This window comes from Meles meles, chromosome 13 (assembly GCF_922984935.1).
Source record: "Meles meles chromosome 13, mMelMel3.1 paternal haplotype, whole genome shotgun sequence".
Taxonomy (NCBI): domain Eukaryota; kingdom Metazoa; phylum Chordata; class Mammalia; order Carnivora; family Mustelidae; genus Meles; species Meles meles.
Genome location: NC_060078.1, coordinates 52,562,118 through 52,586,537, shown reverse-complemented (window position 1 = coordinate 52,586,537; position 24,420 = coordinate 52,562,118). Strand labels below are relative to the sequence as shown.

General features: G+C 36.6%; 1 protein-coding gene across 1 annotated transcript in view; it reads right to left on the bottom strand.

Moving 5' to 3' along the window:
* Positions 1-24,420, bottom strand: part of BTAF1 (B-TFIID TATA-box binding protein associated factor 1) — a 101,655-nt gene that overhangs the window by 59,958 nt on the left and 17,277 nt on the right. The window contains exons 3-13 of the mRNA XM_046026898.1: positions 21,826-21,940; positions 18,824-18,970; positions 13,778-13,941; positions 10,483-10,619; positions 7,255-7,384; positions 6,926-6,994; positions 5,554-5,643; positions 4,790-4,885; positions 4,516-4,692; positions 3,420-3,560; positions 2,117-2,241 (exon numbers count right to left, since the gene is read on the bottom strand). Coding sequence (XP_045882854.1) covers positions 2,117-2,241; positions 3,420-3,560; positions 4,516-4,692; positions 4,790-4,885; positions 5,554-5,643; positions 6,926-6,994; positions 7,255-7,384; positions 10,483-10,619; positions 13,778-13,941; positions 18,824-18,970; positions 21,826-21,940 — 1,391 coding nt within the window. The remainder of the gene's footprint in view (positions 1-2,116; positions 2,242-3,419; positions 3,561-4,515; positions 4,693-4,789; positions 4,886-5,553; positions 5,644-6,925; positions 6,995-7,254; positions 7,385-10,482; positions 10,620-13,777; positions 13,942-18,823; positions 18,971-21,825; positions 21,941-24,420) is intronic.

Here is a 24,420-nt window from a genome sequence, read left to right as displayed (position 1 = left end):
TTCATTACTTGCAGGTTTATATGAACATCACTTCTTACATTTACTTACACATTTAGTAAATTTGCTTATAAAATTCTAACTTAAACACATGCACAGAGATGCTAAAACAGACTTGATCCATGTAAAAGCATTATAACAAGGTCTTAATAGTGTAACTGCTCATGCTCCCAATGACATGCTGCATTTCTTACATAAGCTGGAAAGTATCTGCCAAATATAACATATGAAGCAAATTTTCCAAAAATGCAACTTCAAAAAAAATTAAAACCTTTATTATTTCATATTGAATTAACAGAATTTTCATTTTCTTATATTATCTAGCTTTCCTGACACTATCTATTCAATTTTTTTTTTTTTTTTTTAAGTCCTAAGTCCTGATTTAGGGCTGCTGTCAATAAAGGCTCATGGTCCAAACCCACTAAATAAAGTTTAACTGGAACACAGCCATGTTCACTCCTTTATGTACTCTTTATGGCTGCTTTTGCACTACAATGACATAGCTAAGTAGTTTTGACAATGATGATATGGCCTACAAAACCGAAACTACCACCATCTGGGCTTTTGCAGTAAAAGTTTGCCAACTTCTGATTTAGGGTAATTAAAAACTCTTGCATTTTGCAGCTTGAAAAGGGCATTCACATAGATGAACTCATTTAATCCCTATAGTTTCTGGGGTGCCTGGTGGCTCAGTTGTTAAGCATCTGCCTTTGGCTCAGGTCATGATCCCAGGGTCTTGGGATCAAGCCCCGCATCAGGCCCCTTGCCCAGCAGGAAGCCTGCTTCTCCCTCTCCTACTCCCCCTGCTTGTGTTCCCTCTCTTGCTCTGTCTCTCTCTGTCAAATAAATAAATTAAAAAAAAAAAAAAAAATCCCTACAGCTTTCACTACTAATTGAAAGTACCTGAAAATTATAAGATACCATATATGACTACCACTTTTTTTCTTCCTTTGCTTTTACAGGCACTTACTTTGCTATCCCAACTTGTAGGCTGTCCTACTGGTCTAAATTTAACACTGAGTGTTCCCAGAAGGGTCAGTATTATTTGAAATATTCTGTATATATTTTTAATGCATCTCAAAGAGCCAGAAATCATTTATAATCATATGAATATTCACAAAACCTCCTCACTAGGCTAAGAATGAACAGTACTTAATTTTCTCATCTGTGGTTCTTAAAGTTGCATATGAATTTTTTCTTCAATATCTCCAAAGATACTATTTGTGTGTGTGTGTGCTATTTTTTTTTCTCCAAAGATACTGTTAATAGAAACAGTATAATTCAGTGGCAGTCTAAAAGGTAGGGAAAACATTAATTAGCTGAACTTTATTTCAATTATCAGGAGAGGAAAACAGGTGACACTTAAAATATTGGTTTATGTTTGGCCTCACTCAATCTCTACCTTTGGAAATTATATTACATTATTATGTATTCCCTTCCTGATGAGTAATTATTGAAGTCAAGAGTAAGAGCTGGAAGGAACATTACAAGAAAAAGTTCAGGGATGCCTAGGTGGCTCAGTGGGTTAAAGCCTCTGCCTTCGGCTCAGGTAATGATCCCAGCATCCTGGAATTGAGTCCCACATCAGGCTCCCTGCTCAGTGGGGAGCCTGTTTCTGCCTCTGCCTGCCACTCTGCCTGCTTGTGTGATCTCTCTCTCTCTGTCAAATAAATAAATAAAATCTTAAAAAAAAAAAAAAGACATTAAAAAAAGAAAGTTCACAGAGGAGCAAATTTTGGAAAATGTAATGCTGATATTCAATGATAATTCTTTTAGCTAAATGTTTCTAAATAAAGCTGAAATTCTAAATTCTGGGGCTAGAGATGAAGATAATATGCAGTGATTCTATTTCTGAAGTTAACTATCATAGGATGAGCAAGATGAAGAATTATATAACCAAAATAGCCCAAGGGTAAAGAATATGACCTTTTTACCTTCCTGCCCCAAATGTACTGGTGGTTAGAGAGTAAAAGAAAAGGCTGCTTGAAAATAGTAGTCTTTGACATCCCCAACTTATGGTGCTGTTCTTAAAGATGCTAGACTTTCATTTTTAGGTTTCATTATCTGGAAATGTATGTAAACACTTTTTACTTTACTCCCACTAACTACAAATAATTACCTGCATTGTTGGACCTGAGGATAAGTTAATAAGGATGAAAGAAGAGTCATAATACTATTTGTTGAAGCTGTAAGATCATCTAGTTCCAGAAGAGCATCCCATAATGTATTTATAATGAAGGGTACCTATAAGATCAGTTATTAAGAAAACATTTATTTTAAACAAAATATCCACAAGCCACGCCAGACTAAAACCCCTAATGATTCAAAAACATTTACAATTCCCATGCCTTTGACAGTACCAGTTTGAGCAAAATTAAGGAGACATTATTTGCCTTTAGTAATTCTCTATTCCTCTTTAAATGCCACTCAACTCTACTTTGGCACTTCCCACTTCCCTTTCTTACCAGGCTCATAATGGAAGGGAGAATTCAGGAATTAAGATAGCCAATACTCTATTTTATGTAAAAAAACAAACTCTAAAAACAATACAGTGTACACACACAAGACATGACCCTCTGTGTAAAATAACTTTAATATATTTAAAACAATACTAATCATCATGAAAAGACAAATTTAGTTTTTGAGCTTTTAAGTAAATACTGCTTGCTGCACTTCCAAATATATGTGTTCTGGTTTTAGTAATAGAAAAGAAAATCAGACAGATCGTAAAAGAGGCCATTTCAAAAAATGAAACCAGATTTTAAAAATCTAAAGCCAAAACTGAAATCAAAACAAAAAAAAGAATCCCGTATGTTTGAAAAACAGGAGTGAAATAAAGAAGAAATGGTTGCATTCTTCTTAAAGACATTCCCTATGTATATTCTGTACATGAAAGGGAAGTAGATTAGTAGACAAAGTTCACTCCTTCAAGGATAATATATAAGTGAAATTGTACACATCAAAGCACAATCTATCATAAGAAGAATAGAAGATGGGGGACGCCTAGGTGGCTCAGTTGGTTAAGCATCTGCCTTCAGCTCAGGTCATGATCCCAGTCCCACATCAGGCTCCCTGCTCAGTGGGGAGCCTGCTTCTCTCTCTACCTGCTGCTCCGCTGCTTGTGCTCACTCACTCTCACTCTAGCTCTCTCTCTGGCAAATAAATAAATAAAATCTTAAAAAGAAAAAAAAAATAGAGGATGGGGTGTCTGGCTGACTCAGATGGTAGAACATGACACTCTCAAACTCAGAGTTGTAAGTTAGAGTCCCATGTTGTGTGTAGAGATTAAAGATAAAATTTAAAAAAAAAAAAAAAGGAGGATGAAGGAGTAAAAAATACTCAGTTTTTCCTAATACTGTGTAAATTAACACCTCAAATGTAAACAACCTCTATAGAAAAAAATGCAAAAATATTTAATTTACCTTCTGTGTCTGAAGATACACAAGGCTTTCTACCACAGGTACTAATGATGCTGCAGCAACAGCTCTGACATCATCATCCAGATCCTGAAGTCCTTCAATTATTCTAGTTAAAACTTTAGGCAATAAAGTATTAATTACATCCTGTAAAATAGTACATCAAAATAAATTCATTTTTTGCAATTAAATCATTGTGCTTAAACATTTTTTATTAAATTTACTATAAGAAATCATAAATCCTAATCTTTTTAAGTTAACTTATTTAAGTAATCTCTACACCCAACATAGGGCTCGAGCTCACACTCCTGAGATCACAAGTCACACACTCTCTCACTGAGCCAGTCAGGCACCTCATGAATCCCAATCTTTATTAAAAAGGAATCACATGGGGCACCTGTGTGGCTGAGTCAGTTAAGCATCTGCCTTCAGCTCAGGGTCCTGGGATTGAGCCCTGCCTGCATCAGCCTCCCTGCTCAGCAGGGAGTCTGCTTCTCCCTCTGGCTCCCCCCACCACTAGTGCTCACTCGCTCTTTAACCAAAAAAAAAAAAAAAAAAAAAAAAAGAGTCATATAAACAAAGAAAAATAACTTAATAGCCTATGTGTAACTAATCCCATTTGAAAAAGACTATAACGGTATCAAGTACTTTATTGTTCAATGTGGCTCAAAACATCAGAACATGTTTTCAAGGTAAGGCTATGTTGAGGTGCTGGAACCTCAGCTTCTATTTCTTATTCAACACCAAGATAACCAAAAGCAGTATGAGAGAAGAAGGCAGGAAAGCCATCCTATCCTGCTTCTCCTAACTCCAACCTATTTTTTCAATCTCCCCAAAAGAGCTAGCCCATCCAGGCTACTCCTAGGAAACCTCCCTGAGAACTGGTCTTGCTATAAAACAGGAACAGGTTTTCAAACCTAACAAACCATCTCTTGATTTGTACTTTAATTCTTATTAGCTCCACCTAGTTCTATGACACTACCTCAAGAAGGCAAATCTTGAAATACTGGCTTATCTGTAACATGAAGAATCTAGAGCAAGTCAACTAAGAGGGGAAAAAAAAAACCTCTCCCATACATGCTTCAAAAACTGAAGTATTTACCTGACGAACTGCCAAAGCATACTTTATTCCTAGCAAACCACCATGCCTAACTTCCCATTGTTCTTGTGTAAGTAACTTAAGCAGCACATCCACAGTCTTATGAACTCCTGTTTCATTCATGTGTTTTAACACCACACCTAATGTCTGAGCACAAGTTTCACGAACTGGTGCCACAACCTATGAATGAGAAAGGAAGAAAACTCATATTTACAAAAAACTTTTTCTGTTGAATTTGAAATTTGATTGGGCAAAGCCTCCTTTTGGTGATACTTACTTCATCAGAAACAAAGTCTCCAAATCTGTCTAATGCAAAAACACAAAGGAGTCTAATAACTAAGTCTTCCAACCACTCTTGATGCTGCTGAATCATCTGTTAAAACAATCATTTTTTAGTTAACAGATCAAGATCATACTTCATATTGGGGATTGAGGAAACATCAGGTCCAAAATCAAAACCAAAATATTGGGACAGACTATTTTAGTCTGACAATAACCAAAACATAGCATAGTCCCAATTACTACCTTTAATGTTAACCACATCATACTTGCTGATTGATTAGGTTCAAACATACCATACCAAAATCTTTAAAATTCATGAATTCTATTGTTACTTGCACTTCAAAAGAAATAAAGAAACTACTCAAAGTTGTTCTGATTTCAATCTTATCTAACATGTATCTATTATCTATCCTATTACCAGCGTCTCACACTACACCAATCATATTGCTTAGAGACCCCCAAACTATCCTCTTATTCCTTACTTTACTTCCCAGTCCATTATATCCTCCTCAAATACTCCTCTGTTTCTACATATTTTTCCAATGTTTCTGAACATATCTTTCCCATGAACTCATTCTTTGTGTTAATAAACAGACTTCTTCTCAACCTTTTTATTTTCTTCCACATATTCATCTTTCCATATTTATTATTAACTATTTATCATTTCTATATCATGGCCCAAACTCTGTAACTTCCCTGTCTTGGGAAAAGAAGCCAACTACTGAAACTTCATAATAACCAGACCTTTAAAACACTTACCTCTTCTAAAGTGCTATCTCCCATTTTACCACCACTTTTTCCATGAGCTTTAAGGATTTCCCTAAGTCCAGTGCCAGCACCATGCCGAACCTAAAAACAAACAAGAAAAGAATGTCAGAGACTAAATGCTTAAGAAACGGAGTTTAACTTTTCTTCCATATGAAAAAGGATATTAAATTTTTAAGAAATCAGAATAAACTTAAGTGACACTTCAAAAAAATGTTTTTCTTCTGTTCTCTAAGAAAAATTACATATATTAATTTCACAATTTGGTTATGTCAAATTGTTTTAAAATCAAACTAAGAACACAATTATTCTAAAATCCTTCTGGGATAATAATCTATTTGGCTGTCACTTCCCTACCCTTTATCTGCATTCAGCATTATCCTCTAAGTCCAACATCAATATTTTAGAAATATATATATTAAAACTCAGTTCCAAACCTACCAAGATAAATGTGAAAAGAAAATAACTCAACTGTCTCATGACTAATGCCTCACTGTCACCCCGTGGCCTTCTGAAGTGTCATCGAAAGAAGGAAACGGGCCACTGATGCTGCACTCACGTACTTAAGACTCAATTTAAGACTCGAATAACTTTAAACAGAAGTACACCAAGGAACAGAAATGCTAAAAGGTATTCCAAAGCAGTGCTTTTTAAATTACCCAGAAGCCAACCAACGCAGGACAGAATGCTTTGAGACCACCAATCCTAAACTTCAATCAGAGGTATTTCACTTTCATCTCTTTTACATATTGGGATCTGATCAAGATTTATTTCTGAGGGGCACCTGGGTGGCTCAGTTGGTTAAGCCTCTGCCTTCAGCTTAGGTCACGATCTCAGGGTACTGGGATTGGGCCTTGCATCAGGCTTTCTGCTCAGCAGGGAGCCTGCTTCGCCCCCTCTCTCTCTGCCTGCCTCTCTGCCTACTTGTGATCTCTGTCAAATAAATAAATAAAATCTTAAAAAAAAAAAAAAAGACATTTCTGAGACTGAAAGAAGTATTTCTGAGACTAAAAAGCTGGTTTGGAAACTACTGCTCTTAATCAAAACTGTCCACTTAAAAAAGAAGTTTTTACTATTTAGGAGGGATATGCAACTCCTTATACTAAAGCTAAAAAAAAATGAAAAGAAATGAACAGTTCACTAAAGAAATACGACCAAAATGTGTATGAAAGATAAAAATCTGTCTCAAGTTTTCTACTTAGAAGGTGATTGATATGAAGTGTCTGGGTCAGTGGTTCTGAGAGGTACACAAGGAAGAATAGGGACCCTAACAAAACAGACTGTGCTAGACATGACTCCCTTTATTAGCAAAAAAAAAAAAAAAAAAAAAGTAGAGCTGAGAGAAGCTGAAATGAAGAAATCTTACCTCCCAGGAGGGATTAAAAAGGTCATTGCAAAGTTCTTCGCAAAAGCTTTCTAAAGGCCATTCATTTGTCTGAATAAGAAAAACAGAATTACTACTAATCCAAAAGATCTGTTTTATGCTAACCATTTACATAATTTAATAAAGTGTATTTATTTGTAGATCTCGTAATAATAGGTTTTAAAATTTTAAATAAATTTTTACTAATGAAGTAAAGATACTTATAATAAAATTTCTCTCAATGGATAGATTATTAAATACTATCTACCGACACATTAGCATGAAAAATTATAAACAATTTCAAAAGACACCTTAGGACATTTCAACAGTACCTCTTCAATTAAGGAAGAACTGTCTGGAATATTATCAATCAAGACTTTGGAATCATTTGCAGACTGATTAATAACAACATTTGCTATTTTTCGTCTCTTTTCTTCTGGTTCCCCATCAGTGCTATCATTGCTAAAAAACAAAAGGCACCATTTAAAAAAGTGAATAAGGAATAATGTGAACCACAAAGAATGTAAGAGAATTCATCATTTGAACAAATGTTTTGCCATATTCTACTTATACGGTTTGCTTAAAATTTCATGTATCAAATAAGATTAACCACTTAAAAAGTTTTGAGTAAAATATATTCTCCTAAAATATATATATTTATATTTATATTTTCCTACCCTCACTGCTAAATGTAAAATAGGTCTGTGAATTCTTGCTTTTAAATTGAATCTCAAATCTAACAAGTCTTTTTTACTTCTTCTCAACAACCAGCCCTTCTCCTTTTTAAACTGTTTTCATCTAACAACCTAAATCTGGCCCAGCATAATTTTACTAGGCTTTTGTATCCTGGAGGAACTAATACACTGAGTAACATACTATAATCATACTAGTTCTTGAAAAAATAGAGGTAACTGACTGATGAAAAGTGTTTCCAGGAAACTGGAGGAAATATTATTTTATGACTGGAACAAAAATACTGAGGCTAGCCTCAGTAAATAGTATAGTAAAGCATTACAAAAGAGAAGGCAAATCAAACTATTTTATTCAGTATTAACAGAAAGGACAATTAGCACAGTTAAGGTATACACAGCATTACTCTCTATAAATATCCTCCCCATCTTAATGATTTATTTGGCCAACCATATTTTCTAAAGTTGATGAAAGAAATCTGACCCTCCTGAGTATCATTTCTAATTATTATTCCCCTAATTCACTCCCTATTATTCTTCCCCTAGCTCTCTCCAATCTAGCCACACTGGTTGGTCATCATACTGCCCTTGAAATTGTTAGGCATGTTTCTCCTTCCAGGCATTTGCCCTTACTGTTCCCTCTACTTAGAATGTCTTTTCCAAATATTCATAGGACTGGCATCCTCACTTCTTTCTGATCTTTAATGAAAAGCCACCTCTGTGACTCCCTCTCTGACCATCCTACCTAAAATTTCAAACTCCCCACAAAACATTTCACATGTTCCTTCTTTTTATCTCCTTTGTCTTTCTTGACCCTTATCATTAACATGATATATGCATATATACACAGTATATTTACTTATTAATATTCTTTTTTCTAAAAGATTTTATTTTGGGGGCGCCTGGGTAGCTCAGTCAGTTAAGCTAATCGTCTGCCTTCAGCTCAGGTCATGATCCCAAAGTCCTGGGACTGAGCCCCACATTGGGCTCCCTGTTCAGTGGGGAGATTGCTCCCTTGGCCTCTTCCCAGACCCCCACTTGTGCTCTCTTTCTCAAATAAATAAAATCATTGAAAAAAAAAAAAAAAGATTTTATTTTTAAGTATCTCTACACCTAACATGGAGCTTGAACTTACAACCCAGAAATGAAGAGGTGCATGCTATACTGACTGACCCAGCCAGGTGCCCCTCTTCTTCCTCATTTATTTTTCCCTGTAGAATACAAGCTCCATGAAGGCAGAATTCTTATCTATTTTATTCATCAATGCGTCCTGAGGGCCTAAAACAGTATCTAGCACTTAGAAGGCGTCATAAATATTTGTGGAATGAATGAATTATAAACTCTGAAAAATAAGGTCAAACTATTTCAATATTCAAATATTTGTAAATGTGCTTATATGAACAAAGCCAATAGAAACATTAATTACCATATACAATCCTAGTAAGTTGTTCACTTAAGAAATTTTGTAGTTTAATAAAGCTTCATAAAATTTTCATACTAAAAAAACCCCCTACCAAACAAAAAAACAATTTAACCCCAAGTAAAAATGTACAGTAATTAGATTTTTGTTATTTATTCCCCCTTTGTGCCTGGTCTTTAAATAAATGCCATGGACACTTACTTTTTAGCTTTATATGAATGGAAAAAACAAAAGGTTCTGTCACCTGCAAAAAAACTTTCTAAGTTCTCATGCATTTAATTTATCCTTTACTCAAACACTTCTAGACCACCACTAAAGATCCTGGTTCAACACAGCTAAGTGGAGCATCAAAAACAGTATTTTAATATATTCCTCAAAGTGCTTCAGAAGGAGGTTGTTTTGAACTACTCTTAGAAATGCTGTTCCTGGGACACCTGGGTGGCTCAGTGGGTTAAAGCCTCTGCCTTTGACTCAAGTCGTGATCTCAGGGTCCTGGGATCGAGCCCCGCATTGGGCTCTCTGCACAGCAGGAAGCCTGCTTACCACTCCCCCTCTGCCTGCCTCTCTGCCTGCTCGTTCTCTCTCTCTCTGTCAAATAAATAAATAAAATATTTAAAAAAAAAAAAAAAAGGAAGAAAGAAATGCTGTTCCAAATCATACACAGATACAACTTCTATTACTTCATTTAAAAAAAAATGAGGACAGTGACTTTGTCTGGAGTTTTTCCTACAACAAGATTAGGTAAACAAACCTGCATTATTACCTGCTATTTGGCTTAGCCCCCAGGCTGGAAGACAGATGATGTAATGCTGGGACAGTTCTAGACTCATGCAGTTTCTTTAACTTGTGGCCCCTAAACCATCTCTCTCTGACTTCACTGTACTATCCTTACTTCTGTCTACTCATCCTAGACGTACTGTCTTTCTGTTTCTTCAACAGTCTATGATTAAGGCATTTACACTTGTTCTCTCCTCCTGGAATGTATTTCCCTTGGAAGAGCTTCAGCCTCCACCCAAAGGTCAATTAGTAAGAAAAAAATCTGCATATGTAAATTATTCTGGGAAAGCTGTCCTCCTCCCTAATACTAGTAAATAATCTCTGAAAATTGAGCACGACAATCCAAATGGTATTCCATGCCAAAGACAATATCAGCAAATGTTTCTAAAGATCAAGCAGACATAGGGGCGTCTGGGTGGCTCAGTGGGTTAAAGCCTCTGCCTTCGGCTCAGGTCATGGTCTCAGGGTCCTGGGATCAAGCCCCGCGTTGGGCTCTCTGCTCAAGCGGGGAGCCTGCTTCCTCCTCTCTCTGCCTGCCTCTCTGCCTACTTGTGAGCTCTGTCTGTCAAATAAATAAATAAAAAAACTTTCAAAAAAAAAAAAAATCAAGCAGACACAGATTTAAGCTACAAAGCATCAGTATTTTAAATGAATAAGCAAAAAAAGGTTACTACCTCTTCTCATTAGTTTCCACTGCATCCCTGGATCTCTGTTTTGCAAATAACTTGGCCATTCTTTTAGCTTTGTTCTTTTGTCTATTGCTCATTCCTGCTCGAAATTCTGAGTCAATCAATTCAGCTGCCTGGAGAGTCTAAAAGAACAAAAGAATGCTGTTTTAACTTTTGAAGTTAAAATAAATACCCACAATCTTAGCCTCAGAAGAGGACTATGACTATAAATTTCACTATATCCACATTGACCACACATTTTAACAGTATCATGCTATTTTGTTGTATGGCTCTACCATAATTTCACTCTCTTCTTCCTTTTTCCCTATTCTTCCAATTCCCAAAAGATGCTTGTGTTCTTAACTTTTATTGTCACAGATGTGGCACAAATGTATGATCATAACCCAAAGAGAGGGTTTTGAAAAGGTGATACTTCAAAATAACCACAATAATAAAGAAGATGCAGTATACAGATAAAATGGAATATTATTCAGCCATAAAAAATGAAATCTTGCCATTTCCAGTATCATGGATGGATCTGGAGAGGATAATGCTAAGCAAAGTAAATCAGAGAAAGACAAATACCATATGATTTCACTCATATATAGAACTTAAAAAACAAAACAAACGAACAAGGAAAAAAAAGAGATAGACACACCAAAAAATGATTCTTAATTATAGAGAACAAACTGATAGTTACCAGAGGGGAGGTGGATGGAAGTATGGGTGAAACAGGTGAAGGAGATTAAGAGTACACTTATCTTCATGAGCTCTGAGTAATGTATAGAATTGCTGAATCAATAAATTGTACACCCCAAACTAATATAACACTATATGTTAAATTATACCAGATTTAAAATGAAAACAAAATAACAACCATAACACCACCCAAAAGTTATAATAAAGATCAATAAACTAATAATCATCTGTTGAAAGAACTAAAAATTACAGCCATAAGGGATCCAGCATCCTATAGTCAACTTAGTCCATATTGCTCCTTTCTTCTTCTTCTTTTTTTTTTTAAGATTTTATTTATTTGACAGACAGAGATCACAAGTAGGCAGAGAGGCAGGCAGAGAGAGGGGGAAGCAGGCTCTCTGCAGAGCAGAGAGCCCAACGTGGGGCTCGATCCCAGGACCCTGGGATCATGACCCAAGCCAAAGGCAGAGGCTTTAACCCACTGAGCCACCCAGGTGCCCCTTGCTCCTTTCTTCTTAAGCAATCACTGTCTACTGCTTTTCGCTTTTATGTTTTGGGGGGTTTTTAAGATTTATATATTCATTTAAGAGAGAGAGAGCACACCAATGCACACATGGTGGGGTAGGAGGAGAGGGAGAAACTACGCAGACTCCTTGCTGAGCTCAGAGCCCGACACCAGGTTCAAGATCTCACAATCCTGAGATCATGATTGGAGCAGAAACCAAGAATTGGACACTCAACTGACTGCATCACCCAGGGGCCCCTGTCTTCTGTTTTTGCTGTCTTTTCCATTCAGGACATTATAAAGGCTATGAGACAGAAATGCTTTGAACTCAAGCCTAAAAATCCTCTCTGCTCTCAACAGATTAAGAGTCAACTGAAATTCACACTTTGACAACCAATCAGGGTCACTCATATGGATGCCCTGCTATAGTCTTGGTCTAGAGACCACTGGCATAAATATAAGCTGTGATGAACCTAGGGCAAAGAGCAACATTAAACAACTCCTACCATAGGTCCATGACTTATAAGGCCAACCCAACTTGGATCCTGCAAACCTCAAACTGGCTGTTGTCCACCCCATAGACAACTATTCCCGTCTATAGCCTATTTTCTCTAATATACATCGCCCACATTTTTTTTTGTAGCATACAATTACCACACTGTGATCACATTACTACATTTTCACCCTCCTTTATTCTATTGTCTTCTTTATTTATTTACACCTTATGCTTCCCTTTGTACCCCATTTCTCTCTGTTCCTTCCTAATGTCATTATATCTTCTGCCTCTTTATACTCTTTTTTCCTTTAAAATGTTCCAATTATTTTCCTGTCTGCAAAAGTTATTCATCAACACATACTCCCTTAACCCTAAAAAAGCTACCAAAATCTGATAGTTTAGAGAATAACTAGTATAAAGGCAAAGGCAAAGGTCAAAAGAAAGAGAAGGTAAATGTTTCATGACTACAAAGCAGGAATTCTAACAAGGACTAGGAAACCCTAAAAGATACTGCAGGGGCAAGAGGAAAGAATACCAAACCCCTTGAACGGTAATATTTCACTTGCATGTGAATTTTTCTGAGGAGACAGTCATAGCTTTTACTGGAGCTTAAATAGTTTGGGACATTAAAAAAAAAAACAAGAAAGAAAGAAAAGGGCAGAAGCAGCATGTAGGCATCCAGTGGAAATTGGAAGAATAGAGAAAAGAGAGGAATACAGAGCAAAGTTATGGTACAGCCAATACAACAACAGAGCATGAAGCTATCAAAAAAATGTATAACCAATCTGTATATGCTGATATATTCAGCTATATGAAATGGGAAAAGGTAAATATGGCTTAAAAAGACACATATACTCGTGTATATATGTACAAGTAATTTATAAAGGGTTCCCTGTGCGGCATGAGGACATGGGTGTCAATAATTAAAAACTTCTTTTACTTCATATTGTATACTTTTCTGCACTGTTTGAAAGTGTTCTTGTTATCATGTCTGTTACTTTCTCAAATAAAAGAATAAGAGTCATAGCTCTAAAGATTTTTAGTATCATCATACTAGCCCTTATTATCTTCCACACTCTCAAAGCATTCACTTTTTTTTTTCCCACTAAAAAACAAAGGAAAAAGCAACGAGGATCTCTCAACAGCAATGACTCCTAAAAGATCCCCCACAGCTTTTATCTAACAGTCAACTCAAGAGTCTGCAATGTAGGTTGAACTTCTGTCTCTTAAGAATCTGGTGTTAGGGGCACCTGGGTGGCTCAGTGGTTAAAGCCTCTGCCTTCAGCTCAGGTCATGATCCCAGGATCCTGGGATCAAGCCCTGTGCATCACCAGGCTCTGTGCTCAGCAGGGAGCCTACTTCCTCCTCTCTCTGCCTACCTCTTTGCCTACCTGTGATCTCTGTCAAATAAATAAATAAGACCTTAAAAAAAAAAAAAAAAATCTGATGTTAGAAATCCATTTGAGAAGATACTAAATTATGATGGCACAAGCAGCAATGAGCAGAAGAACAACATTTTTTTTTAACTGCAATTACATGGCAAAATGAGCCAAAACCACTGTGTTATTACTTGCAATCGAACAGCCAAAGATTTTACCTACAGGTTGTTTGTTTACAAGGGCTGCTGAAGTCGGAGTATAATCCAAATCTTCATCATTGAAGAGTTCTTCAGTACTCATTCCAATGGCTTCTCCCATATTAAGACCAAGTTTCTTCTGTAACAGTTTCCGCTGGCGTGCTATCCTCTCTTTAGGATCCACTTCACCTGTAAACAGAAAAGAAATGCATTTCCTCTAAATCACGTTTAAGAAGTTTTCTACTAAATGAAGATCAAACTTGATTAAAAATTTTAACTATTGGGGCGCCTGGGTGGCTCAGTGGGTTGAAGCCTCTGCCTTCGGCTCAGGTCATGATCCCAGGGTCCTGGGATCAAGCCCCACATCGGGCTCTCTGCTCTGCGGGGAGCCTGCTTCCTCCTCTCTCTCTCTGCCTGCATCTCTGCCTAGTTGTGATTTCTGTCAAATGAATAAAATATTAAAAAAAAAAAAAGATGTAAATTTTATGTTATCTATACTCTGCAACAATTAAAAAATTGATACAACTAGTAATAAAAACTATCTAGGGAAACAAAATGAAATAAGCACTGATATATATCACAGGGTGGATAAACCTGAGAAACACCAGTCACTAAAGATCAGATATTAGGGGCACCTGGGTGGCTCAGTGGGTTGAGCCTCTGCCTTTGGCTCAGGTCATAATTTCAGAGTCCTGGGATTGAGCCCGAAGGGGGCTCTGTGCTCGGCAGGGGGCCTGCTTCCCCCTCCCCCTCTGCCTGCCTCTCTGCCTACTTGTGATCTCTCTCTCTGTCAAATAAATAAATACTCTTAAAAAAAAAACAAACATATTAGATAATTCCATTTATAAGAACTGTCTAGAACAGGCAGAGACAGATGCTTAGGGCCTGGAAGGAGAGAAGTAGGGTGTCAGAGGTTGACAGCTAAAGGATATAGGGTTTTTTCTTGAGATAAGGAAAATACTCCAAAATTGACCACATGTATCTGTGAATATATTAAACACCACTGAATTGTACACTTCAAAAATAGGTGAACTGTATGGTATGTGAATTATATATCAATAAAGCTATTTAAAAAAATTCTGGGTGCCAGCGTGGCTCAGTCTGTTAAATGGTTGCCTTCAGCTCAGGTCATGATCCCAGGATCCTGGGATGGAGACCCATGTCGGGCTCCCTGCTCAGCAGAGCCTGCTTCTCCCTCTCCCTCTGCCTGCCTCTCTGCCTACTTGTACTCTCTATCTCTGTGTTAAAATACAAAACAAAACAAAAACCTTAAAAAAAATATTTAAGGGACACCTGGGTGGCTCAGTGGGTTAAGCCTCTGCCTCCGGCTCAGGTCACGGTCTCAGAGTCCTGGGAGGAAGCCCTACATCGAGCTCTCTGCTCAGCAGGGAGCCTGCTTCCCTCCACCCCGCCTGCCTTTCTGCCTACTTGTGATCGCTCTGTCAAATAAATAAAATCTTAAAAAAAAAAAAAATTTTTTTTTAAAGACTGCTCTCTCAGAGGGAAAAACACGAGGCATCCAAAAGTGAAGACTGGATCACAAGCCCATGACATGCACACAGAACCCAAAATCAGACTTCTCATTCCATGGAAAAGAGGAAATAACCTATACAACTGCAAAGGAAAATCAGCCTAGCACCTATACTAATCACGTATGTGTCCTTCACGTATGAGGAAACAAAGATAAACAGACATGGAAAGAAAATCTAATATTAGAGAATTTTAAATGAGCACTAATCAGCAAACTGCAACTTAACAGCATTAAAACCTGAGCTGCCCAAAAACTGGGGTTCCCAATCCTTGTTATGTATTAATTACCCATAGAGTTTTTTTTCTATTAAATACAATGTCCTACACTTCAAGCTGTAAACAAAGCCGTAATCAACAGGATAGTATAGTACTGGCACAGAAACAGACACAGAGATCAATGGAACAGAACAGAGAACCCAAAAATGGACTCTGAACTCTATGGCCAACTAATGTTCAACAAAGCAACAAAGCATATCCAATGGAAAAAAGATAGTCTCTTCAACAAATGGTGTTGGGAAAATTGGACAGCCACATGCAGAAGAATGAAACTGGACCATTTCCTTACACCATAAACAAAAACAGAGTCAAAATGGATGAAAGACGTCAGTGTGAGACAAGAATCCATCGAAATCCCAGAGGAGAACACAGGCAGTAACCCTTGCAACCTAAGCTGCAGCCACTTCTTGCTAGACACATCTCTAAAGGCAAAAGCAAAAATGAACTACTCAGGCTTCATCAGGGTTAAAATGTTCTACACAGCAAAGAAACAGTCAACAAAACAAAAGGCAACCTATAGAAGGGGAGAAGACATTCACAAATGACATATCAGATAAAGGGCTAGTATCCAAGATCTATAAAAAAACTCATCACACTCAAAATCCAAAAAAAAAACCAACACAAAAAATCCAGTCAAGAAATGGGCAAAGACATGAACAGACTTTTCTCCAAAGACATACAAATGGCCAAAAGACACATGAAAAACTGTTTACATCACTTGGCATCAGGGAAATACAAATCAAATCAAAGCCATAGTGAGATACCACCTCAGACCAGTCAGAATGGCTAAAATTAACAAGTCAGGAAACAACAGATGTTAGTGAGGATGTGGAGAAAAGGGTACCCTTACACTGTTGGTGGGAATGTAAATTGATGCAGCCACTCTGGAAAACGGTACGGAGATTCCTCAAAAAGTTAAAAATAGAATTACCCTACAGCAACTATACTACTAGATATTCATCCAAGGGACACAAACATAATTATCTGAAGGGGCACATGCACCCCAAGGTTTAAAGCAGCAACATCAACAATAGCCAAAATATGGAAAGAGCCCAAGAGGATATGAATAGACAATTTTGCAAAGAAGACATCCAAATGGCCAACAGACATATGAAAAAGTGCTCAACATCACTCGGCATCAGGGAAATACAAATCAAAACCACAATGAGATACCACCTCACACTGGCCAGAATGGCTAAAATTAACAAGTCAGGAAACAACACAGGTTCGTGAGGATGAAGAGAAAGGGGAACCCTCTTACATGTTGGTGGAAATGCAAGTTGGGGCAGTCAGTCTGGAAAACAGTATGAAGGTTCCTCAAAAAGTTGAAAATAGAGCTACCCTACAACCCAGCAATTGCACTATACTAGGTATTTACCCTAAAGCTACAAATGCAGTGATCCAAAGGGGCACATGCACCCCAATGTTTATAGCAGCAATGTCCACAACAGCCAAACTATGGAAAGAGTCCAGATGTCCATCGACAGATGAATGGGTAAAGAAGATGTGGTATGTATACAATGTATTATTACTCAACCATCAAAAAGAATGAAATCTTGCCATTTGCAATGACATGGATGGAACTAGAGGGTATTATGTTAAGCGACTTAAGTTAGTCAGAGAAAAGACAAATCTCATGTTTTCACTTACAATGTGGAATTTAAGCAACAAAACAGATGAACATAAGAGAAGGGAAGGAAAAATAAAATAAAAACAGAGAGGGAGACAAACCATAAGAGACTCTAACCACAGGAAACACACAGGGTTTCTGGAAGGGAGTTGGGGGGAAGGGTGGGATAGCTGGATGACAGCCATTAAGGAAGGCACTTGAGCACTCAGTGTTATAGGCAACTGATGAATCACTAAATTCTACCCTTGACACTAATAATACACTATATGTTAACTAAATTGAATTTAAATAAAAATTTTTTAATTAAAATAAAAATTAAATAAATACAATGTCCTAGAACTCTCTACGGAGCTATTAAATCTGAATCTCAAGGATAAGACCCAAATACATTTTTTTTTAAGTGACAATGGTGACACTGACTTTTACTCCTGGATAAGGGCCAATGATCTCTGATATGAGTACAACAGTAAAATCAGTAAACAAAACTTACTGTTTAGAGATAATTTTTTTCAAATCAGAAAGTTTCTGAAATGACTTCTACCTCCCTTATTAGAAAAACTATGCTTTTCTGGAACTTAACCAAATTCTCCTCTTCTTTCCCCAAAATAAGTAAACTACAATTGACCCTTGGACAACATGGAGATTGGGGACGTCGACACCCAAAGCAGTTGAAAATCTGTGTATAACTTTGACCCCCTCAAAACTTAACTAATAGCCTCCTGTTGATCAAAAACCAATAACATAGTCAATTAACACATATCTGTACATTACATACTATATTCTTAAAATAAACTAAGCTAGAGAAAACATTAAGATTATAAGGAAAATCCATTTACAGTACTGTACTGTATTTACCGAAAAAAATTTGCACATAAGTGGACCTGCACATTTCAACAACCTATGTTGTTCTGAGGTTAACCAGAGATCCTTTGATAGAAACCATATTAAGCAAGAGTAAATAACTGTTTGACATTTTTTTAAGATGAATGAGTGATCATTTCATTAACTTAGCTAGACAGATGTGTCTGAGTAATTGATTTTATTAGCAACCAAAACTGTTCTGTTTTGGTTTTAGTCAAAAGAGCAACTTACTTACAGAAACCCATTAAAAACATCATTTTTTCTACTCAAGGCATCAATTCTGAATGGCCAAAAAATTTATTTTATATCCAGATGGATTCTATAAGTTTAAAGATAATGGGACGATTTCCTATCCAAGATTCATCTTTTTATTTTTAGTGTTTGCTCTGGTCACCAGCATGAGATCCAATTATTTAAACTTTTAAAACACATGATAAAAAGAAAGCTGTCATAAAGCCTCTCAAATGTCCAGAATTATGAAAACAGTATCAAAAACTGTACTAATCCCGGCTTTTAAAATCTACTCAACCCAGGCTCTTGGGGTACACTTTATAATTTCTCTATTATATAATAAAATGCCTGCTGAAATACTAATATGTAACTATTAATAATTTATAGATTATGGTATATATTCAATTAAAAAGAGGAAATGTCTATCAAATTATATTTTGTAACATCTATTAAGATTTTGCATGACTGATATGTAGCATACAAAGTGATAAATCAGCCCGAACACAAACATTTCAGACTTCCTTCTATAGGACTACCACATACCTGATTTTTCATCTTGTACTTCAAATTCTGCACCAGCAGATCCCAAAAGTGATGCCCCATGCTGTAACAATCTACATATATCAAATCGGTCAAAATTCAATCGATCTGTAGTAGGTGAATCTTCCACAGCACTTTCTGAAGCAGATTCTAAATGAGGTTGAAAAATATTTAATTCGATCATAAAGCCAAAGTGTAGAATGAAAGAAATTAGCATTACCTGGTGTGGCGTGTAACATTCTAAGGAACGTAAAAGGCAGAGGAAGTAGAAAAGCTATTGTGGATTTATTTATGATCAGCTCTTATTTATGAATAAACTATTTAATTGGTGGTTCCTCTTTTACAAACTATGAGAATGTCGCTGGGTGTATGTATAGCTGTTTTTCATTACAAAAGCACATTATTCTATGAAGAAATGGATCCCATATTGAAATGTTTGCTAAATATTATATTGTATTGGGACGCCTGGATGGCTCAGTCAGTTAAGCATCTACCTTCAGCTCAGATCACAATCCCAGAGTTCTGGAATTAAGTCCTGCATCAGATTCCTTGCTCAGTGGGGAGCCTGCTTCTCCCTCTGCCTGCTGCTCTCTGTATGGGTTTAAAATGAGCGCTTGTGTGCATGCACTCTCTCTCTCTCTCTGACAAATAGATAAATAAAACCTTTAAAATACATATCTCCATTTACTGTTTAAAACTTTTTTTTTAAGATTATTTATTTATTTATTTGACAGAGAGAGATCACAAGTAGGCAGAGAGGCAGGCAGAGAGAGAGAGAGGGAAGAAGGCTCCCTGCTGAGCAGAAAGCCCCGACACGGGACTCGATCCTAGGACCCTGAAATCATGACCTGAGCTGAAGGCAGCGGCTTAACCCACTGAGCGACCCAGGCGCACATCCACTTACTGTTTAACTGTTTGAAAATACTACCAAGGTAACAGACTGAGTTCATCATAGCACTAATTTGGAAAACAAACAGATTTATTCATATAAAAGCTAATAAGCATCATTTGTCCCTATACCTAAGGAGTATCTATGATATGAAGCAACTATTCATTCAAGAGGACTCCTCATAATATGAGCAAATTAAAATCTCCTGGTAAATTGCTAAAATTATATATTCATCCGAGGCCTTAAAGTATCATAAAATGTTTTGCATTCCTCCCCCCAAAAAAGGTTATGCCATTATAAATTTTTAAATATATTACCTTGTTCACTTAGTAGTTTATTTAGCTAGTACTTGCATATAATCCATTTATTAAACTAAACTATAATTATTTTAATTTTTTCAGTGATGACAAGCAACCTTACCATAAATTTCAATGCTGGTTTAACTAATTTAATGTTTTATAAAAAGAATCTTAGTTCTAATATCTCCATATACCAATATAAGCAGGGAAAATAAGCTAAAAAAGAAAGAGCTCCTTTCTAAAACAAGTTATAACTTCTGGTTATGTATTTTATTTGAGAGAGGACAAATTAACAGTCTCTCAAAATAATAGGTGCCAAATAATTAAAGCAAAAATTTTAGACAAGCTAAAATGTATGATAAAAGTGATGTTATCAAAGTGACTTGAAAATGAAATCAGGGGGCGCCTGGGTGGCTCAGTGGGTTAAAGCCTCTGCCTTCGGCTCGGGTCATGATCCCAGGATCCTGGGATTGAGCCCCACATCGGGCTCTCTACTCTGCAAGGAGCCTGCTTCCTCCTCTCTCTCTGCCTGCCTCTCTGCCTAGTTGTGTTTTCTCTCTGTCAAATAAATAAAAATTTAAAAAAAAAAAAAAAGAAAATGAAATCAGGTTGCACCATATTAAATTTTCACTTAAGGGATGCCTTGGTGGCTCAGTAGGTTAAGTGTCTGCCTTTAGCTCAGGTCATGATCCCAGAGTCCTGGGATCAAGTCCCACATCAGGCTCCATGCTCAGGGGGAAGCCTGTTTCTCCCTCTGCCTGACACCCCAATTACTTGTGCTCCCTCCTGCACTCTTTCTTTCTCTCTGACAAATAAACGAAATCTTTAAAACAATTTTCATTTAGGGATGCCTGGGTGGCTCAGTCAGTTCAGTGTCTGCCTTCAGCTCGGGTCATGATCCCAGGGTCCTGTGACTGAGCTCCACATTGGGCTCCTTGCTCAGGTGGGAGCCTGTTTCTCCTTCTGCCTGCTTCTCCCTCTGCCTACCTCTCCCCCTGCTTGTGCTCTCACCCTCTCTGGACAAACGAATAAATAAAATCTTAAGAAAATTTTTTTTTCATTTAATTAAAATGTATACCTTTACAAATTTTTAAAAGCATATGTTCATTTTTAAATATTACTTCAGGCAGTCAGAAATAAAAATAATAAAAGACATCTAAAGGAAACATTAGAAACTAAAGACCCCTTCAAATACCCATACATAAATGTGCTTAAATTTAGAAAATAATTACACTATTCCCCCAGCAACAAGAAAAAAACACTGCTTCAAATATTTACACTGCACTGGTTTAGTTTCTTTTTTTAAGACATAAATTCCTGAGAGAAGCAATAATCTCTTTAAATCAAGCATATTGTACAGTTAATAATTTTAAGAATATATATGAAAACCCTGTACCCCTGGGGCTAAAAATACATTATATGTTAATAAAAAATAAATAAAACAGATTGATTTAAAAAATATGTATGTATATGAAAACATAGTTTATCTAGTAATTATTTAAAAGCATGGTGGAAGAGGCACCTGGGTGGCTCAGCTCAGGTCATAATCTCAGGGTCCTAGGACTGAGCCCCACATGGGGCTCTGCATTCAGCAAGGTGTCTGTTTCTCCCTCTCCCTCTGCCCCTCCCCACCCTTCACACACACTCTGTAGCAAAGTCTTTAAAAAAAAAAAAAAAGGCATGGTGAAAATCACTGAAAAACTGTATCTGAAAAAATTAAGCCTTTAAATTAAAATTGAAATTATTAAAATATAAAATGTATAGTTAATTCTATAGGTAGATTTTTACTGCAAACTATTTTTACCACTTAAAAGCACCTTGTTTGGTTCTTGGTACTGGATTCCATTCAGGTACATTTTTCACTATAGCTTCAACAGCTTGTCCTGCTGCAATCCGGGTATCCCAATTTGTACTCCTTAAATATATCAACACCTTAAAAAATTATAAGATAAAATAGTTATACCAAAAATATGTTTGTTCAAAGTAGCCAGAACAGAGAAATACAAATTTACTTGTTATTAATTTATAATTTAGCAGCTATTGGGACTTTACATAAAAATTTATATAGAACAACTTGGAATTATTAATATTATTTACAAGACTCTATCGTTCACAGGAAATATCACTATACCTTAAAAAAAAGGAAACAGTTAACTTTTAGTTAAAAAATACTTAATACGTTTAAAAAATAACCTACCTTTTAATACAGTAAAAAAAAAATGTTTATTTTCATCAAGTTCCATTACTTAATGCAAAGGGTTAAGTTGTAAAAACTAGCAGAAAGAACAAATGAGTTCAGCAGGACTAGAAGATAAAAGATCAGTATACAAAAATCAACTGTTTTGCTAAATGCTTTCAATAAACAATTTGAAAATAAAATTTTTAAAATCCCATTTATAATAGCACCAAAAAGCATAAAATGTCTAAATGTAAACTTAACAAAGTACAAGACTCATATACTGAAAACTACAGAAAAATTCAAAATACCACTGAAAGAAATGAAACAAGATCTTAATAAACAAACACAAAGACACCTCACCTCATGTTTGTGGATCTAAAAATTTAATACTGTTGAAAGTAACACTCCCTCAATTGATCTACTGAGTCAATAAAATTACTATCAAAATCCTAGCTGAGTCTTTTTTGCTGCAGAAATGGGCAAGTTGACCCCAAAATTTATATGGAAATGCAAGGGACCAAGAATCACCAAAACAATCTTGTAAAAGAATAATAAAGTTGGTATACTCACACTTCCTGATTTCAAAATTTACTACTAAGCAACAGTAATCAAGACAGTGTAGTACTGGCAAAAGGACCGATACATAGACCAATGGAATAGAATTGAGAGTCTAGAAATAAAACTGTCTATGGTCAACTGATTTTCAAGAGTGCCAGGGCAATTCAATGGGGGAAAGAATAGTTTTTTCCACAAATGGTGCTAGGGCAACAAAATAATTATTGTGAATGCCTAATAACATACACACATATAAACAAGATAACTCAGAATGAGCCAAAAGTCTAAAAGTAAGATCTAAAGCTATATAATTCTTAGAAGAAAACACAGGGGTAAATTGTTGTGACCTTGGATTAGGTAAGATTTCTTAGGTGTGATCCCCAAAAGCAAAAGGGATATGAAAAAGGGATAAATCTAACTAAATCAAAATTGATAACTTTTATGCTTCAAAGGGTACCACCAGGAAAGTGAAAAGACAACCACAGACTGGAAGAACATATTTGCAAATGAAATACCTTGTTAAGGAGCTTGTATCCAAAATATATAGAGAACTATTACAATTCAATATTAAAAGAACAAATGTCCCACTTAAAAATGGGCAAAGGAGGGGCGCCTGGGTGGCTCAGTGGGTTAAAGCCTCTGCCTTCGGCTCAGGTCATGATCTCAGGGTCCTGGGATCGAGCCCCACATCGGGCTCTCTGCTCCACGGGGTGCCTGCTTCCTCCTCTCTGCCTAGCTGTGATTAAAAAAAAAAAAAAAAAAATGGGCAAAAGAGGGGCGCCTGAGTGGCTCAGTCGTTAAGCGTCTGCCTTTGGCTCAGGTCATGATCCCAGGGTCCTGGAATCAAGCCCTGCATCAGGCTCCCTGCTCAGCGGAAAGCTTGCTTGTCCCTCTCCCACTCCCCCTGCTTGTGTTCCCTCTCTCGCTGTCTCTCTGTCAAATAAATTTAAAAAAAAAAAAAAAAATGGGCAAAGGATCTAGGGGAGCCTGGGTGACTCAGGTGGTTAAGTGTCTGCCTCTTGATTTCAGTTCACGTCATGATCTCAGGAGTTGTGAGATCAAGCCCCACACTGGGCTCCACACTGGGCATGGAGCCTGTTTAAGATTCTCCCTCTCTCTCCCTCTGTCCCCCCCCACAAAAAAAGAAGAAATGGGTAAAGGATCTGAAGAGACAGTTCTCCAAAAAAGATATACCAAGGGTCAATAAACACATGAAAAGATGTTCAAAATCACTAGTCACCAGAAAAATTCAAGTCAAAACTACAATGACATATCACTTCACACTCACTAGTATGGGAACAATCAAAGTCAGTTAATAACAAGCATTGGCAAGGATGTAAAAAAAATCAGTTCTCTCATACACTACTGCTAGGAATGTAAACAATGGAGCCAGCTTGGAAAACAGTCTGGCAGTTCCTCATAGAGTTAAAAATAGTTACTATATGATCCAGCAATTCTATCCACAGGTATAAACCCAAGAGAAATAAAACATATGCCCCACACAAAAACTTGTACATGAATTTTTATAGCAGTATTATTCATCAAAGGCCAAAAAGCAGAAAGAACTCAAATGTCCATGAACTGATTAACAGATAAGATGTGATATATCCACATAATATATACATATCATATCCATAAAATGGAATATTATTTGGCAATAAAAAGGAATGAAGTAACG